Source organism: Rhinopithecus roxellana, chromosome 8 (genome assembly GCF_007565055.1).
Source record: "Rhinopithecus roxellana isolate Shanxi Qingling chromosome 8, ASM756505v1, whole genome shotgun sequence".
Taxonomy (NCBI): Eukaryota; Metazoa; Chordata; class Mammalia; order Primates; family Cercopithecidae; genus Rhinopithecus; species Rhinopithecus roxellana.
Window position 1 is genome coordinate 25,754,023 of NC_044556.1, and position 19,455 is coordinate 25,773,477.

At 34.7% G+C, this 19,455-nt stretch overlaps 1 protein-coding gene across 4 annotated transcripts in view; it reads right to left on the minus strand.

Moving 5' to 3' along the window:
• Nucleotides 1-19,455, minus strand: part of DPYD (dihydropyrimidine dehydrogenase) — a 902,287-nt gene that overhangs the window by 446,787 nt on the left and 436,045 nt on the right. For all 4 annotated transcript variants that reach the window (XM_030935823.1, XM_030935822.1, XM_030935821.1 and 1 more), the window contains one exon: nt 16,010-16,225. In XM_030935823.1, the coding sequence (XP_030791683.1) occupies nt 16,010-16,225 (216 nt within the window). The remainder of the gene's footprint in view (nt 1-16,009; nt 16,226-19,455) is intronic.

Here is a 19,455-nt window from a genome sequence, read left to right on the forward strand (position 1 = left end):
AGAAAGTCACAACAATTTTTGATACCATAATTTAATTTAGGCCTTCTTATCTCATTACAAATACAATTTTTATTTAGTAATCTAGTTTGGAAATGCTGAAAAGTTTTTCATGTTTTATTTATACAAAAGTGTAAATCAATCCAAGGGTCACTGTGAACTTGTGGTCCTTGGTTACAACTGCAACCTAATGTTCTATTCAAAATCTTATTTCAAAACACTCAAAATATGATAGAATCTGGCTTGCAAATGGTAATAGAGGCAATCATTTACATTCAGGTCTCTTACATTCAGGTCTTTACGTCATCTGTAAAGGACCTATATTCTCCAATGGATTTGTTTAATTTATTTGCAGGGTGAAGTTTTATGTTAGTATTTCAGCCACAGGTGACTTATTGAAATGAAAAGTTAAACTTCTTCAGCTACAAAGAACAACCAAAACAACAAAACAAACTTCTAGACTTCTTATTTTTAAAGGCACTCAAGTTTTACAGGTAATTCATCAAAAAAACACCACTCACATCCACAAAGATATCAAATACATTTAATTATGTATTGAAATATTTTGTTCTTACATCTTAAACTATAAGCAAAATCCACTTGCATGACAAAACTGCATAAACAGTAAAACTGAAATGCTCTCATTACAAATACAATTTTTATTTAGTCAAAATATCATCCAAACTTATATTTGTATCAGGTCTAATATTTTTATGTTTCACAGTGATACATAAATTAATAATTAAATAATGAACTCAAAGCTCTTATTGCAAATGTCTTCTCATCAGTCATATTGTTATCTTATATTTTCATAAGAGAGGCATTGTTTTAGATGCATGGGATTATCCTTTTTAAATTTTTTGCCAAATATGTATGTTAAAAGGAGGAACTGTAGAATCACACAATGTGTAGATTAATATAATGTGAGATAGTGTATCAGAGGTGATACATGCCATGCAAGCAGCACATTTTACATTCTGACGCACATTTGAAGCCTTCTTTTACTCACGTAATTCAGGCTTCAGATGTATTTCTCAATTGCTAACTGCAGAATAGCTGCAGAACTGAAACAAAACCTTCAGTACAAAAATGACAACCCTTTTGTTTCCACTAAATCCATATTCTGTCATCCACTGGCAGGGAGTTTTCCAGTCATGTTCTCTGCCAGTCCTTACCAGTTTGCCAATTATACAAGCTGCTTCCCAGACATCAGACACAAATTCCACAAGACTGCTGTGCAAGCGTACCCTAATTAACCATCAGCTTAATTAGACAATTTACTGTGTAATTAGCAGGCAATTAGTCAACACCTCTCAGATCTTATTGACTGCTGTGACAGCCTTTCAGTCTTTGCACATTCCAACATTCCAATACACAACAGCGACCACGTTTCTAGCACTCTCAAACCCTGTACGACATGGTTCTGGACGGAGAAGTGGGTAATATTATATAACAAAGGAAAAAAATCAATATGGACCCTGTCCAATTATTGAACTGTTTATAAACTTGCCTTTAATACCAGAAGTCCAACATTAAAAATACTTTAATATCTGCTCCAAAATGGTTATAGAGCCAACTTCTTAATATGTTCTATTTCATGTTTTAATGTAAAACACTTTAAATTTACTATGAATTATACCCCAAGATTGGCTATGCCTATAGTAACTTGAGTAAATTTTCAATCAGTGTGTCAGAGATCTACTCAATTAAACATCATTAATACAGCTTGGTGCAATGACTCACACTTATAATCCCAGAACTCTGGGAGGTCGACACAGGAGGATCACTTGAGCCCAGAAGTTTGAGACCAGCCTGGGCAACATAACAACACCCTGTCTTTAAAAACAAAACCAAACAAAAACACATTAGCCAGGTGTGGTAGTGCACGCCTACAGTCCTAGCTACTGAGGAGGCTGAGACAGGAGGACTGCTTGAGCTCAAGAGTTCAAGGACACAAGAGTTCAAGTGGAATCTACACTCCAGTCTAGATGACAGTGTGAGAACCTGTCTCAAAAAAAGAAATCTTACTCATGTTAATAGCAGTTAAGACACAAATCCTGCAAACACTGATAAAAAGTGCTCTGGGGTAGGGAAGCATTTTTTAGTTTTCTTTGACTCAGCTACGAAGAAATCACACCTCAGCATTTTAACGATTACGTTAACATTTTATGTGTGTTACATGATTTTAACATTTAAATTAACACATTAATTTTACATGGAAAAGCATGTTTACAAATGTATTCCTCTGAGGTTATGTATATGTCATATAATACCCACTGCTCTTTGTAATGCAATTTCTCACCCATATAAAATACTTTCCATTATCTCCAGATTTCATGACTTGTAACTAATGAGATCCCAGCAACTGTAACAAAGAATGATCTGGTATCACTTTTCTTTTCAGAAATATTACAGAAGAGGATAAATTTTATTGAATAATTTAAAAGTCATAAGATCTTCTGTTAACCAAAAAGAATAGGAAGGAAGAGTTTGTGACCACTCCTTCATAGTTTAATTGGTTAACTGCCATATACATTTTCTAACACCTGATAAACTTCCATAAGTATAAAACCACTATGACAACAGAATTATTTCTGCATTATCTAAACTTTGTCATTAGCAGCAATTGTCTTTTTCTTCTTTTTGAATGTAAGGGCCTGAATATTACCAGCAAGAACAGTTATCGAAAGGCCACAGGTTAGGGGAATCTAGAGAAGTCTACTGTGGCCTTATTGGTACAAGGTAAAGTAGAATGAGATGAGGACCGAGAGACAGGCAGGAGCTGCTTGATGACATGATTTGTACAAAGATTCTGGATTTTATTTCAAGGGCTAAGATAAGCCATTGAAATGTTTTAAGCAAAGAATCATGATCTAAGATGTCAAAGACCATTCCGGCTGTGGTGCAGAGGCTGGAATTTAGGATAAGAGTAGAAGCAGAAAGACTCTTTTAGGAAGCTGGTATAGTATTCTGTGAGAAATGATGGGTGCCGTGATGTGGGTGGTACCAGTGGAGATGGGAAGCGACTTTTTACCCTTTAATAACTGATCATATAACTATTAATGTTTTAGTCTAGCATACAGATTATGGTAGTAAGAATTGTAAGTTTTATTGACAGGGTGTTTTACACGTTATGAATCATTTTAATATCTTTATTTTTAAAAGAAAATTCAATGTAAGCCTCCCTAGAATATTGTAAAAAGGCAGAGCAGGTATTATGATCTATTTTGTAATTGAACATGTGGAAGTTTAGGTAAGTTTACTAATTTATTAACAGTCAAATTACTTACAAAAGAGGTGACCCTCAACACTTTTCTCAAAACAACGGGAGACAACTGTAACATTTCAATAATAACTAGTATGATTCACTATGAAAACCATAATTTAAAACTTAAGAGTGTATTGTGCCTCTCCAGCTTTCTGCATGCAAGCTTGTTTTTCTCTTTTCATATTATAATACTTAATAAGATAATATTTGTATACATTTTATTTACCTGTGGATCTCTGTTGTCTATACAATAATATTTCTCTTTATATTGATCAACAGGAGATGTCCAAAAATCACGCCAATGTTTGTTTATTCCCCCCATTTAAAAAACATATACTAAGTGGCTGCCTACCTTAGGCTGAGTATTGTAAAAGATCCAAATATCCTTGTGGCAATCTCACATAACTCCAACTACCAGGAGTATAACTGAGCAAGGACCCCAGCTGCTGTGCTGCGAATGAATCCACACCTGCATTTTTATTGCAGCCATGCTTCCTGTGGCTTAGCCAATGACTGAGCAGGGCAGAGATACTAAGCAGGCCCCTTCCTGAGAGACAGGAAGACTCCAGATGGCCTTGTCGAAGCTTTCTTAGTCTGCAAGGCACTCTATGATGCTCCTACTCAACCTTTCTTTCTTCTCTTCCCAATTTATGGCTTGATTTCTATTGCTGTCTTATGGCTCTCTCAGTCCTCTTCAACCCCCTCCATACTGTCTCCCACAATTATTTCACCTAATCAAATCCATGCACGTTTAATCACATCTTGGCAACTGTTTCTTGGAAGATCTGGACTAAAACCTGCTGCTATATTGAAAAATTACATGACAAATTCCAGAAAAAAAAATAGTTGTATGAAATTTAAGGGTTTTTAAATAATGCATTTTCATATACTAAATGTCCATATTTCAATATAGATATTATTAATGCAACAGAATATTAAAATATACATTTTGGGTGAGACCTTAAGGGGCATTGAGATAAATCACAAAAATAAATGTTCCCCTTACAGAAATGTTCAAATAGATGACAAAAATCTGCTTAGGGAACTCTTACACACTTCACTCCAATATGGAAACAAAATGTTAACAAAAAGTTAGGGGTGTTGGAGATTATGATGTGGTTTCTTTGGAGCATGCTTCTGGGATTATATGAGTCCCACTGTCATCCCAGATCCCGAGAGACAGCTTTTAAAAGGGACCCCTCAGAGCACTTTATATGTGTTCCCTGCAGTTTTATTTTCTCTTTTGGAGGTTGGTGCGCCATATACAGCATCCCACTCTGCTTGATATATCGAAAAGGTCTCAGTTGTATCTTGCTAAAAGATGAGCTAAAAGAGATGCAACTGTACAACAACTAGCCTGTATTCCTAGAATTTGTCAGGGGAAAGGGAATGTAAGATTTTCCTGTGGACCAATTAAGGGACACATATTTAAATAGGGAATGTGAAGTCACCTTAAACTCTGTTCAATATGGTCCCTTAGAAAGGCAAAGCTGTTGCAGCAGAGAAAACCTAAGTAACTGAAGAGCTTCCTAGGAGTTTCCTAGAGAATAAGCTATGACCAAAGATTCAAAAGCACCATAGGGAAGAGTTCCCAAGTGATGGGAAGTATTTTTGAAGAATGATTGGAGGTATGGATGAGATAAAAGTTAGTCTAAACAAAAGTATGTCTCCTAAAGAGGAATATTATAGTTGTACAAAATTATATTTATCCATGGAAGTGAAAATACTCTTCAAGAGGTAATAATATTTATCAATTTAAAATTCATGATATTGCTGAACAATGTATTACATTCCAAAATAAAACTGTCTGGTTGATAAGAGGAGGGAGGCAGTCAGCAGGTTCCATTTGCAGGGCCTAGTGGTCACAAAATCTGATTTCCAAAGGATTCCATTCAGGAAAGGGGCCAGGGGGTGGGGTGGAGTTTAAAAAGAATCCATTCCCTCTTGTGTCCGTTGAGTAAAATTCTGTAAGAGCTCAGATAATGGAGAGAAGATAACCATTGGTTAATGTAGCTCCAGGGGACTTGGGTGGTCACTGGCCTTTTAATATTTGAATAACAATAAATGTCTCTTATGGATAAAGAATGCTAAAATTAAGGTATATATGATGCAAACATAAACCTGGTGAGAAAACCAGTTTTGTCAGAAAAGAGAGTTTGTATGAGGAGAGAAGTGAAAGTTATTGTTGAAATGATGAACAGCAGTTGTATTATGATTCATAGTTTCTCCCAAATTGAATTATGTAATTTCTTTGCTTAAATCTTTTAACAACAGGTTCCCTGTTTATACAATAATATTTAAATTCCTAACCCCACAGGCCTTTCTCACTGTCTCTACAGCTACTTACACCATTTCATGAGACATTATGTTGCATCTTAAATATGCCTGTCTCTCTCATGACCACGAATATCCATGTGCTATCCCTTCTCCCTAGAATAAAGACAGTTCAAATGGGAAGAAAATAAAAAAATAAAATATTGAAAATAAAAAAATCATAAAACAATTAAAATTATAAAGTAACTTAAAAAATAAAATATTGCATATTAAGTAACATTTTAGTATAAGTAACATTTTAGTCTAAGAATTCCTGTGGCCTTAAGTCATCTTATATCCTTTGGTATATATATTTTCTGAACTACCATTCAAGTTTTCTAAAGTAAATACCATACATACACATACACACACACACACACACACACACACACACACACTCGAAAAATAATATATATATAAGGACATTAGTAAGGGTTCTCAAAATACATCAAGTCTTGCCCAGATACCTAAAAATGGTACTCTCTTTAATGACATTTTAAGCTAATTTTGCACAAAAATAGAGGGTACATTTGGCAGCATAAAAGTGAGAAACTGTTTCAGACACATGAGGTATCATAGAAAAACATGCAAATGAAGAGAGCAGGGCAGGATGAAAAGGGCAATGGGCTTAGCTGAAGTGAAAGAAGCAGATGCGGCAGTGGGGTAAGAAAAGGTAATTGGTGTGTGATAGGGCAGTCTGAGTGAATATTTCCCTAACAGACCAGTAACTTCCTTGAGTTAATGACATTTTATTTCTTACGACACCTCATTTCAGAAATAGTGGTACTTGAACATTAAGCACATTGCTAGTCCTTTAAGAAAAAGCAGCATACAGAGAACTGTAATTTTACTAAAACAGAGTCAGTCTTGTAACAAAATGGCCAATGTATGTATGCCTTTAATAAAAATTTGACAACAAGGTAATCATGGTATAAAGTATTTAAAATGAGTTTAAAGAATATCATTACATAGTAATGACTAGAATATTTTTAAAAGCAATAAAGAAAATACAAAGGCAAGGAGAATATTACGGAATTCAATCCTACTAATTTCAATCAAAGATTGTATCATCTAAACATACCCAGAATATGGAGATTTTTAACAATTCACAAAAGAATTACGTGAGACAGAATAAGGGTAAAATCAGTTTCTCAAACAGCAGGACTGTACTTTAAGGAAATTTCCATGAGCCATAATTATAAGAATTTTCCATTAACCTTGACACCAGTTGCTTTTTTTAAAAAAGGAAACTGAATAAGAGGTACTTTCCATTACAAGTTAGATTCATCTACCAGCTAACCCAGATCAAAATTGTACACGTCAATTTATATTATTAAAAAGTCTATTTGAGTTTCACTTTGACCACTCTACCAAAATGATTAACTAATTAACAGGTGTGAAATCACAGCCTGAAATGGGAAAGTGGTGAAGATGTAATTATATTGGAAAATTGATTAGTCTGCTTCATGGTTAAAAATATTACTTTGGCTATAATTAAAAGATTTTTACTTAATATTAGAAATACATGCATTAAATTGTGTTTGAAAGCATCTTAATCTATATTTTCTACTTAACAGACTAAGCTGGCAAACATGGTATGATTGTGAACAGAGACTGATTTAGAACTTGAAGGAGAGACAGTGGTGTATTCATTAGATTCTAACTTGCAAGATTTTGCTTCAATACTGAATGTGTACACATGAGTGTGCAAGCATACATACACATTCTTTTGGTGATGAAGAAATGAAGTTTATGTCATAGAAGAGCTTGCTAAATAGTCTTGAAGTGAACACTTGGATGAAATCTCCCATAGGACTACTATATGTGAACTGTAGCCATTTAATAGACGAATTCTTTATAATTTGAGGATGAGTCGATTTTATGAATTTCAATAAAATAAATCTAAGTTATAAGAACCTACCCAAGTAACAATCAAACTATTAGTACACAGAAGTCATCTCAGTTTTTAGCATGTTAAAAGTCTCCCAGATAAAAAGCTTACATTGAATTTCTTTAAATAACAATAACTCCTAGTTAATGTGTAAGTATATATCAGGAAAACAATATTATGCAATAATCATATAAAAAATGGGAAACTAGAACTATAGCAGCAAAAATAATGCACTGGACTATTGTTAATTCATTGTTTCATAGACTTTCATGATGAGGTAATACAGAAACTCTTAATAATAATTAAGTAAATCAGTTTTAGTTAATCTTTTTAAAAAATCCAGATCTTTATTTCTAATAAGGCTTTCCAAAATGAGTTACAAAAATAAATTGTGATGTTCTGTATCGTAATCCATAGAGAATTACCCAGGCTCTAAAATATTATTACATGACATGTTTGTGAAATTTTCAACTTTAAATATTATCTTTAGCATTTATAGTCCTGACAATTGTTATTCCTCAATTCTCATCTCGTTGATAGGTGCTAGCAATTTGTGCAATTTGTGCAAATGCAGGCGCAACTTCCTCTCAATTAAGATAATGTGGATTGAAACAAGTTTCTTGGAATCCACATGGGAGAACAGACAACCTATATGGTAAAAAGTCTGCAAACCTTATTATGAGAAGAAAAACAGAACTATTTAAAAAGGAAAAAGAAAAGGCTTACATGGATAGGACATGAGAGCTGTCTCCAAGTAACTGAAGAGCTGTCATGTGGAATTGTGGTTCAAATTAGAATACTATAATTATTCATTCATCTAACAAGTATGTATTGCATCCTTTCTATCTGCCAGACATTGTTCTTGGCACTGGGCATGCTGTGGTGAGCAAGAAAGACGGTATCTCTCTACTTACAGAGCTTACTTCGAGTGGCTAAAACAGAACATAAATAAGCAAACAAATAGATGACCAAGAGCATGGCAATTTCACATGGTGATAAGTGCAGTGAAGAAAAAAAACAACCAGGGTAATGTGGGATGGAAAGCCTGAGTTTTGAATGGTTAATAAGAACTTCTCTGAGGAGGTAACTCTTGATCTGTGAGCTGATTAAGAAGAAAGAGCCAGTCACATAAATATCTGAGAGAAGAGAATTCCAGGCAGATCAAACACCAAGCAAAATGGTCCCAAGACAGGGAGGAAGTTGCCATATTGGAGAATTAGAAAGGGGGCCAGTGTGGCTGGCAAAAAAATTGGCATCTGATGACAGCAGATTCACAGAAGCTTTTAAATCAAAATGCTCTCTTGTGTTCACTCTGAAATTGCACATAGAAATATAAAATTTCTGTGCAATTTATATTTCTCAATAGAAAGATAAGCATAGGTGCCACTCTATTTGAAGCACTAGGTAGAAAGTCTTCAGTGTAAATGCTCAGGCTGAACTGTAAGTCTCTGAAGAACATGAATGCAGTCAAAATTCCTTCATTTTAGACATAAAGTAATGTGGTCCAGAGAGGATAAATTATGTAAAAGCATGATATAGTAGAAATTGCAGGGATTTGTATCAAATAGGTCTTGGTTCAAATCCTGACATGGTGGATTTCAGTGTTTTGATGGCAGGGGCCATTTCCATGCTGCTACAACCTGATCTGGTCTTGTGATGTGCCCTAACAAAAGGAACACAATGATAATTATGTTGTGCGACTTCCAAGCCTTGGTGTCAAGAGGATTTGCAACTTCTCCTCCTGCCTTTTTTGTAGCACTGACAACCTGTGAACACGTCCAGTGTAGTCTTGAAGATGAGACCATATGGAGATACAGGCCTAGTCATGTCAGCTGAGGACCCAGGCATGTGAATGAAATCATCCAGGACCAGCCATCAGCCAGCCACCAAACAATCTGTCAACTGATTGCAAATCCATGAGTGAAAACAACTAATATCATGTAGAGCAAAGGCAAGTCAACCCAGCTAAGCCTTGGCCATATTGCCAAACTGTAGAAACAAGAGCAGAAAATGTGTTGCTGTTTTTGGTAAGGTGGTCTGATATGCAGCAATAGGTACATGATGCTGAAATATGTTACGTTTGCTAGTATAACAAAATATAAAACATGCGGCCCTGGCTTCAGCATTGTGAGGCAAGAAGAGCCTTGAAAAACCAAGAGTAAGTTCTTAATAAACACTGGAAGAATGGTGAACAAACTGTCAGCAGAGGCCTAAAATATGGTAAGAAAATTGCTACTGGAGGGTTGGAAAAGTGGCCTGTATTATATGGTGACAGAACAATTGGCAAGAATGTCAGCAGTGATAATTTGGAAAACAGAAAGTGAACATAATACGTCTCTAGAGAGAACACTGAATGTGTTCAGTTGAGTGGTTCTACCCAAGTATGATAAGGTACTATAAGAGAGAAAAGAGCTAAAGAAGGCTATATTTAAATTTGCAATACAAAACAGACGGAATCTAAAGGACCTATGACACCCTCGGTCAGAAAATAAACTATTCTTTATATTTGGTCTCTCCTAGATGGAAAAAAGCTTCTCAAAATAAAGTACCTTAAAGATCCCCTCAAGAGTGTTGCAGTAACAGAGTTTGTTAAGACTTTAGAAAGACCTAAGGCAGGTCCTAGTAGATTCTCTCAGGGCTTCTAATATTCCTAAAGACATTGTACCACAACAGCAAGGCATATCCAAAAATAAAAGAAATCTGTTTAAAAAGAATTATGGATGTGACTTTGGGCATCAGTTTAGTCCTAAATAGAGTTAAAATTATGTTAAGAGAGTTTTACGATGGTATCACCGTGAGTTAGGATTAAAAGAAACAATTCAAAGTAAAGAGAGGAATAGGGTGCTCTAACTTTATTTGGGCAGGACCAGGCTGAGAAAGCTAATCAGCTGTCATCAGGGAACATCAATAGCCACTTACAAAACAAACAAACAAAAAACAAAACAAAACAGAAAAACTCAGAGGAGAAAATCAGTAGCCCAGAGAAAATCAGTGGCTCAGAGGACAGAGCCAATAGTAGATAGGAACAATGGATTAGGGCATCCTTACCAAGGAGCATAAATGCACCCTGATTCTCCATCCCTGGAGTAAGAGGCCCTGAAAACATGTGCCAAACTGAATTCCAAAATTGCTATGGACAAGTGATTGCTATGTGCCTTCCATTTCTCCTGCTTCTAAAGGAGATTTTTATCTACTGTGGTTCTCTTGACCGTATCGTTTTGTGTTGGGTGTATGGAAGATAGAAAACATGTCTTTCTATATCACAGAATCCTCAATAAAAACAAGTTAAACCCAAATAATCTCATAGGCATTTGGACTTGATGTAGATCATAAGACAATGAACCTTGAGCCTAATGCCATGATTAGATGATATTTTCGGTGTCTTGGAAAGGAGTGGATGCAGTTTACATTTGGGAGGGATGTGAATTGCTCTAACCAGATGGCAAGTTAGGACTGTTTGCAAAGATGGCTGCAATAATCCTTCCCTAGTCGTATGCATGTCCCTTTGTGATGTGGTTTTGCAGTTCTTCTCATCAATAAGTGGATGGTATTTACCTACTTCATGAACATACGCTGACTTTGTAACATGCTTTGAAGAAAATATGGAAGTAACACTGTGTAGACTTTGGAGTCTTTGTATCAAGAGATCTTTCTGCTTCCACTCTTGTCCTCTTGGAACACTGCTAGCCTTATGAAGTAGCCTTATCAAACCTAAACCAGCCGCCTTGATAAGACATCGTGAGGCAAGAGAGATTATGAAGAGACAGAGAGAAGGGCTTGGCCATCTCTGCAATTATAGTAATCCCACGTGAGGCTCCAGACACATTAGTCAGAACATCTTGATCCCCAGGGATCCCAACAACCAACTGTAAATGCATGATTGAGGCCAGCAGACACCCTGTGAAGTAGAAGAACTGATCACATGTGCTGAACCCAAATTGCCAACCCACATGACTATAGTCAAATAGGTAATTGTTGTCTTAAGTCCTGGACAATTTATTTAACTTTCTCAGACTATTATTTCACCTGAAAAAATATTATCTATCTTACAAGCAGATTGTAAGGATTAAATGAAATAACGTATAAAAACATTTAGTCTATACATCCTAAGCACTGAATATAGGGTAGCTAATAATATGAATAATGATAACAACTATACCAATGACCTATAATAGTACACATGTCCAACATTGTGATTTAGAAACAGCTTTGGATTAAGACCAGGGCCTCCCAGGCCAAAGCACTTTTCCCCACACTATACTGTTTCTCCATATTTGTTGGACTTTCTCTAAGGTATTTATTTACTTGTGGAAAACAACAACAACAATATTTTAAATAAACAATTCATTTATATTAATGTTACTCTTATTTATTCCATGATATATCAGAGGGCAGGACTATACATAAAACACGGATGAAACTTATGAAAAGGCTGATGTGGTGTCAATAAAAGGAACATATTTCTAAAACAGATCTTTCTACAGTCATACAGGTTGCATTGCCTTAAAGTTGTAGTATATTCCTTGTCACTAAAAGCATTCAAGAACAGGTTACATTTCTTTTCTCAGGACTACCAACACATGCAGTTAGAAAGTTAGGCCAGACGATTTTTATGTCTCTTCTTAATATTGTGGGATACTTGTCCTGTTTTCTCAAAAATCTTCTGCATTTAAAGGCTTATACAACTATCTAAGTCTTAAGCAACAATCTATACATTTAGAAATTTCATCGACATTTTCATTTTTAGACATGTATAGATGCACTATAGAAAGCAACATAGAATATGAAAATTTTTTAATTGGCCTTTTCTCCTTTGATTGAGATCAATACTCAAAACAGTCAATGGTTTTATGTGTTAACTGTCTGTTCATATACTGGGAAAAAATAAACTCAGTATGCTCTTGCCAAAAAATTCTATATATTCATTTATCCAGTGAATATTTATGAAACATTTATCAAATCTCTCCTATACATTAAGCTTTGTACTATGTGGTATAAGGCTATATTTTACAGAAAGAGCTACAAGAAATACTTTGATGCCAAAAAAAGAGCCTTAAATATTTTCAGTTTTTACTTCTTATCATTTTATAAGAGAGACCTATTATATGGATACTTATTTACCTAATTTGATACTTATTAAAACAAAATCTATTCATTTGAGATATTTTCATATTAAAAGTTAATCACAAGTTAATCTATGTGTAGAGAGGGCTTACAAGTGAAGTGAACTGTTGCTTGGGTTTAGATTTGATTTAGGATAGAAATAAATACTTCTTAGTTTATTTATCTGTGTAGTAATAAAGCTATGCAACTTGCAGTTTCATGTTATAGATTTGCAGTATATAATATGTAGCTCTCCAAGAGAACAAAATTTATGGACAAGATTAATGAAAACAAAATGTTTTTATCTACTTCCTATCAATATAATGTGAACACAGGTCAAAGGGTTATTTTATGTGAAGTCCAAACCATTTCTAATATTCTCTCTTAAACAGATCACTTCTCTGTTTTGTCATGATAATTTAGTTTTAATCAAGCTTGACAGATCGATTTCTCTCTCACCTTTCAAAATTTAAACTTGGAGCCAATACACATTTATACAGAAAAATGATTTCATAACTATATTTTAAATATGACTTTACTATCTTTATAAAACATAAATAGAATCTCAAGAAAAGCAATCTTGTTATTTTGAAAGATTCTTGAAAAGACTGATTTGAGGAGGAAGAATATAGTTAATAAAAGCCATTTTTGATGTCATTTAACACAAAAGCAAACAGATTTTTTTATATTTGACATTAAAAATCTGATCATTTGCCTTTTTGAAGAAAGCACATACAGCTTTTATATAGACTGCACAGTAAAGAATAATAATATTTCTGTTTACGGAGATATCAACTGGCATTTCATTGTAAGTCAATGGTCTATCGGTGCTGCAGTGTATTAGACCTCAATCTGGCATCTACAAATGTCAAGAGTATAAAAAATATATATGTAGGATGAAAATCAAAAGCATGTTCTGAACTCCCAAAAAAATAAAAATAGGGAAACAAAGTTCACGTAAACATATTTGCTGCAGAAATCAGTGCAATATTCAGCTGTCAATCCAGAAAAACAACGAGGGAGCCACACTGTCAGTAGGACAGGATAATAAAATTTCTAGCAGATGTTCAGTCAGGGCTCTAATTTTTATTGAACTCCCTTGGTAAGCATTTAATTTCTTTATCATATGCAAGCTTGGCAAATTGTACTTCATCAAAACTGTATTGTGAAATATTAATATTTCATATGATAACAAAACCCCATAGAATAACCTTTGTCATATTAATAGCATCCAAATTTCAAATGTCAAGATTCTGAATTTTAATACATTTTAAACAGATTCTTCAATTGCCATAATAAATTATAATATGGCTAATCTAAATTGGTATACTGTAATGTCACAGAAATGTATAGTACACGTAACACTTTAATACATCTTTAGTAAAAGGCTATGGGGAAAAAAGTTATGTTCATACTACTGAGTTGTATATTACCAACATTTCATCAATAGGAAAGCATAGAAATAAGCACATAAGATGTAATTATAAATTCACTAATTTAATCACTAATTAGGAACCAGATAAGGAAACAAAAAAAGTAGACCTCTATGAGGCAAACGGACTACTCGGCAAAATCACATATGGAAAATAATCTTTTTGGAAAATGGCATTACATAAGCCCAAGGTGGCTTCATTATTTTTGTCATTGCAATTTGCACAAATATGTTTAAAACAGTCTGCACAATATTTGGTTGTACCCACCATCAAAGTAAGTGAAATAGGATTTCCCAAAAGCCCCGCATGGTTACATTTCATGTGCCAAATTTAATTTCCATTTGTTCATAACTCCCCTTTTGAACCAGCATCACAGACTTCTAAATTGATAGATTAAATTCAAATTGGAGGTTTAGAAGGAAGTTAGCATCCACATTTATTTCTGCTGGTGATCCTAATAAAGGCAAGTGCTACTACGTTACTGAAAGACACAGCATCACAAATCAATGCATGTCACCAACAGCGTAAAGACTGATGTCTCTGATTAATCAGAAATCAATTATTGCAAGCTAAGAAAACATCAAATTCAAAGCAACAAACACCTTTTTTTCAGCTATAATTCTTTACTTGTGCCCAATTAGCCACCTATTTCGGTTTACATATATATATTTTCTAACAGCATAACTAATATAGTCAGTAAATGGTATCTGAGACTCAGTTTTCTCCAACAGATTAAACATTTAACTATAGCTTCTCAGTAATTTTTAAAGAATCAATTGAAACAAAGACAAATATACTATCAATATTCTACAAGGTTATAAACAATTGATTCATGATATTCTAAAGCTGAATCTAGTATATTCTGTTAATTTTTGCACTTTGTTTAATAAAATATTCAGTTGATTTATTTGAAGAAATAACTTCTCTTTAGATATCTAAACATAAAAAATCTTTATGAAGCATTTTTTTCCTGCACTGTTTTTTTCCTAACTTTTGAGAATTCTCTAGATTTTCCTGACCACACTTACACATTGCATCTTGTAAAGCTGTCAGAATAAGACAGCCTTAATGTTTTAGCCATAATAATGCCAGCTATTGATCCTAGTAAGAGGAAAAAGAAAGAGAGAATGTGCTTAATGGGGCATGTTTTTTCTCTATTATTTTCTTTGCCTAAGGATAAAGCTGATTCAAATAATGATACTCTTTTCTTAGTCACTAAATTCACACATTCATATACATTAATTATTACTAACTACCAGTTAGTATTAAATACATTGAGAGGTTTAATATTTGCAATTTATCAATAAACAGTCTAAAAATGTTAAAGTGTGTTGCTGCTCTTTTCAAATTCAAAACCATATAAGGATGCAACCCTTTTGTTGTATAAAGCATCCTACTTTAAAAACATGCATTTATATATTTTGTGTTCTTTAAAGACTCAATCTCAATTTTAATACATAGTTCATTTCCTACTAAGTATAAGATGTCCACTTCTGGGTAAGTAGAAAGCCATACTGTTAAATGAAACTCAGGGTATTTGTTTTTGAGAAAGGTTTCTGTATTCCAAATTTGTGAAGAATCTATCTTATTACCAGTACCAATAAATTACACCGGGATTCTTTTTGACATAAATTGAATCCCAGAATTTTGTGCAAACCAAATCAATTGTGTCCCTATCTTTGAGCTGAGGCATCCAAAATAATGAAACAATTAATAATACAAAAATAAGAGTTTGTGATTATTAAATGAAAAACTCGCTTTTGTAATATTTATATCTTTGTTGCTTCCTAGATAATACAAATAAGAAATGTATGCCTCCCCGTCCTTCCATGGGACAGAAAGGAAGGAAAGAAGCTAAAGACTAATGTGTAATGATAGGTCTTGTCAAATAGTTTAGTAAGTTTCTTAGTAAAAAAAAAAAAAAAAAAAAATCCATTATAATATTTATACCTTAATTAAAATATATGATAGACATGTCTATATGACTTCAATAACATTTCTTACCTTATCAAGAGAGAAAGTTTTGGTCAGGGCAAAACCCCATCCAGCTTCAAAAGCTCTTCGAATCATTGATGTGCTGGTTGCTGGAGTTGCACTAGCAAGACCAAAAGGATTTATAAACTTCAATCCGGCCATTTCTACACTAATGTCCACCAGATCAATAGGAGTGTAAAAGAGGGGTAGTTCAGGCTTGGCAGAAATGGAAGCTCCATATTGTGACTGCAAAATACAAACCAATAATTGGTTTCATATTACATCTAAATTGTCCATAATAATATTTTACAAACATCACTTCAACACAGCATCCGAATTCACATAGATTACAACAGTCTGTTTACAATGAAAAAAAACTGGCAAAAAGTCAGTTAGCAGTGAACTGAATTCATACAATATCCTATTTTAATTTCAAAGGCAGTATGAAGAGTATTAGCAGAAATAAAATCAATTAAATAAACAAACAACAGTATTTAAAACATACTGGGATTCAAATACAAAAGGGAATAATTTTAGAATTTTTCTCCCTGGTCTAACCCAGTCTATTTGTACTTAATTTATGAAAATACCCTTAGTGCTCAGAGATATGGGCAACGGTAAGTCAGGGGGCCTAAATTCAATTTCCAGTAATCTCACTACTGTTTAGGTGATTTTAGGAAAGCCAACTAATACGTCCCTGTCTTTTCTTCTCTATAGTTTTCAGTACAGCAGCAGGAATGCTCCTTGCCTAATTTCTACCTCACAGGAAGACTGGAAAATTCAGAAAATCAGAAGGTGTAGGGAGATATTTAATTTGGAAAGTGGGTAGTGTACTCATGTGCATTATGGGGGTTTGTTCTTTTTCCTGAAACCAAATAGGTCCCAGTTTATGTCAAAATCTTTCACTGGCACTCAAAACTGTAAATTGATGTTTGTTAAATGATCACTGTAATAATGCTTCTTTGCAGGATTATTGGAATGTTTTAATAAAAACACTTATTCTTAGCACATGGCACACTGAAACATCCTACATAGGTGCTTGCTAAATGTTGTCTCCTTTTCTGACTGGGGAGGTTATTAACGATTGCATCAGGCCTTTTGTTTGTAAAGTGTCTCTCTCTCTCTCCATTCCTCCCTCCCCTTCTCTCTCTCTGTTTATCTCCAAAAGACAAATAACACTGGAAAATATAAAAAGGATGAATTTTCTCAGCCAAAGTGGTTACTGAATGGACAGGGCTAGTTAATTCAAAAGTAGAAAATCCTTTCTCTTGTGAATCATCACTCAAAGGAAAAGTTACGGCCGGGCGCGGTGGCTCAAGCCTGTAATCCCAGCACTTTGGGAGGCCGAGATGGGCGGATCACAAGGTCAGAAGATCAAGACCATCCTGGCTAACCCGGTGAAACCCCGTCTCTACTAAAAAAAAAAATACAAAACACTAGCCGGGCGAGGTGGCAGGTGCCTGTAGTCCCAGCTACTCAGGAGGCTGAGGCAGAAGAACGGCGTAAACCCGGGAGGCGGAGCTTGCAGTGAGCTGAGATCCGGCCACTGCACTCCAGCCTGGGCGACAGAGCGAGACTCCGTCTCAAAAAAAAATAAATAAATAAAAGGAAAGTTATTTGAGCAGAACTTTAATTTTATAGGAGTGTGTCTTGTGTAGATAAAGATTGCCATGACTTGCATAGAAATTATTTCTGGCCCTCCACCACTTCTACTGCAAAGCAAAGTTCACTTAATATGTAAAAAGGCATCAAACTTGTCAATTGAAACACTAATGTGTCTCTGGTACATGCAAAGAGATGCCAGATGGGATCCAGGCTTCAGCTATGGCAGGTGCCTTCTCCCAGGGATGTTCTGGGCTTCAAGGCATATTTCTGAATATTGGTTACTCTGGGTGTGAACATAATTTTTCTGTCCTCACATAGGATTGCTATACTATTAAAAGGATTATTAGCAAAGACAAAAACCACAATGTAAAATAAAGGAAACTGAGGGTTAATTTGAGGTGTGTGTATGTATGTGTGTCCACACATGGATGTTCACAATGACAACAACCGGCAAAAAGTCAGTTAGCAGTAAACCGAATACATACAATATCATTCTTTTTAAATTTCAAAGGCAGTATGGAAAGTATTATCAATTAAATAAACAAACAAACAATTTTATTTAAAAGATACTGAAAATCAAACACAAAAGGGAATAATTTTAGAATTTTTCTCCTGGTCCCATTAACCAGCCGCTTTGTGCTTAATTTATGAAACCTTGCCTCATAAAATGAGTTAGGGAGGATTCGCTCTTTTTCTATTGATTGGAATAGTTTCAGAAGGAATGGTACCAGTTCCTCCTTGTACCTCTGGTAGAATTCAGCTGTGAATCCATCTGGTCCTGGACTTTTTTTGGTGGGTAGGCTATTAAGTATTGCCTCAATTTCAGAGCCTGCTATTGGTCTATTCAGGGATTCAACTTCTTCCTGGTTTAGTCTTGGAAGAGTGTAAGTGTCCAGGAAAGTATCCATTTCTTCTAGATTTTCTAGTTGATTTGCGTAGAGGTGTTTATAGTATTCTCTGATGGTAGTTTGTATTTCTGTGGGGTCCATGGTGATATCCCCTTTATCATTTTTTATTGCGTCTATTTGATTCTTCTCTCTTTTCTTCTTTATTAGTCTTGCTAGCGGCCTGTCAATTTTGTTGATCTTTTCAAAAAACCAACTGCTGGATTCATTGATTGTTTGGAGGGTTTTTTGTGTCTCTATCTCCTTCAGTTCTGCTCTGATCTTAGTTATTTCTTGCCTTCTGCTAGCTTTTGAATGTGTTTGCTCTTGCTTCTCTAGTTCTTTTAATTGTGATGTTAGAGTGTCAATTTTAGATCTTTCCTGCTTTCTCTTGTGGGCATTTAGTGCTATAAATTTCCCTCTACACACTGCTTTAAATGTGTCCCAGAGATTCTGGTATGTTGTATCTTTGTTCTCATTGGTTTCAAAGAACATCTTTATTTCTGCCTTCATTTCGTTATGTACCCAGTAGTCATTCAGGAGCAGGTTGTTCAGTTTCCATGTAGTTGAGCGGTTTTGATTGAGTTTCTTAGTCCTGAGTTCTAGTTTGATTGCACTGTGGTCTGAGAGACAGTTTGTTATAATTTCTGTTCTTTTACATTTGCTGAGGAGTGCTTTACTTCCACTTATGTGGTCAATTTTGGAATAAGTGCGATGTGGTGCTGAGAAGAATGTATATTCTGTTGATTTGGGGTGAAGAGTTCTATAGATGTGGTGCTGAGAAGAATGTATATTCTGTTGATTTGGGGTGGAGAGTTCTATAGATGTCTATTAGGTCTGCTTGGTGCAGAGATGAGTTCAATTCATGGATATCCTTGTTAACTTTCTGTCTCGTTGATCTGTCTAATGTTGACAGGGGAGTGTTGAAGTCTCCCATTATTATTCTATGGGAGTCTAAGTCTCTTTGTAAGTCTCTAAGGACTTGTT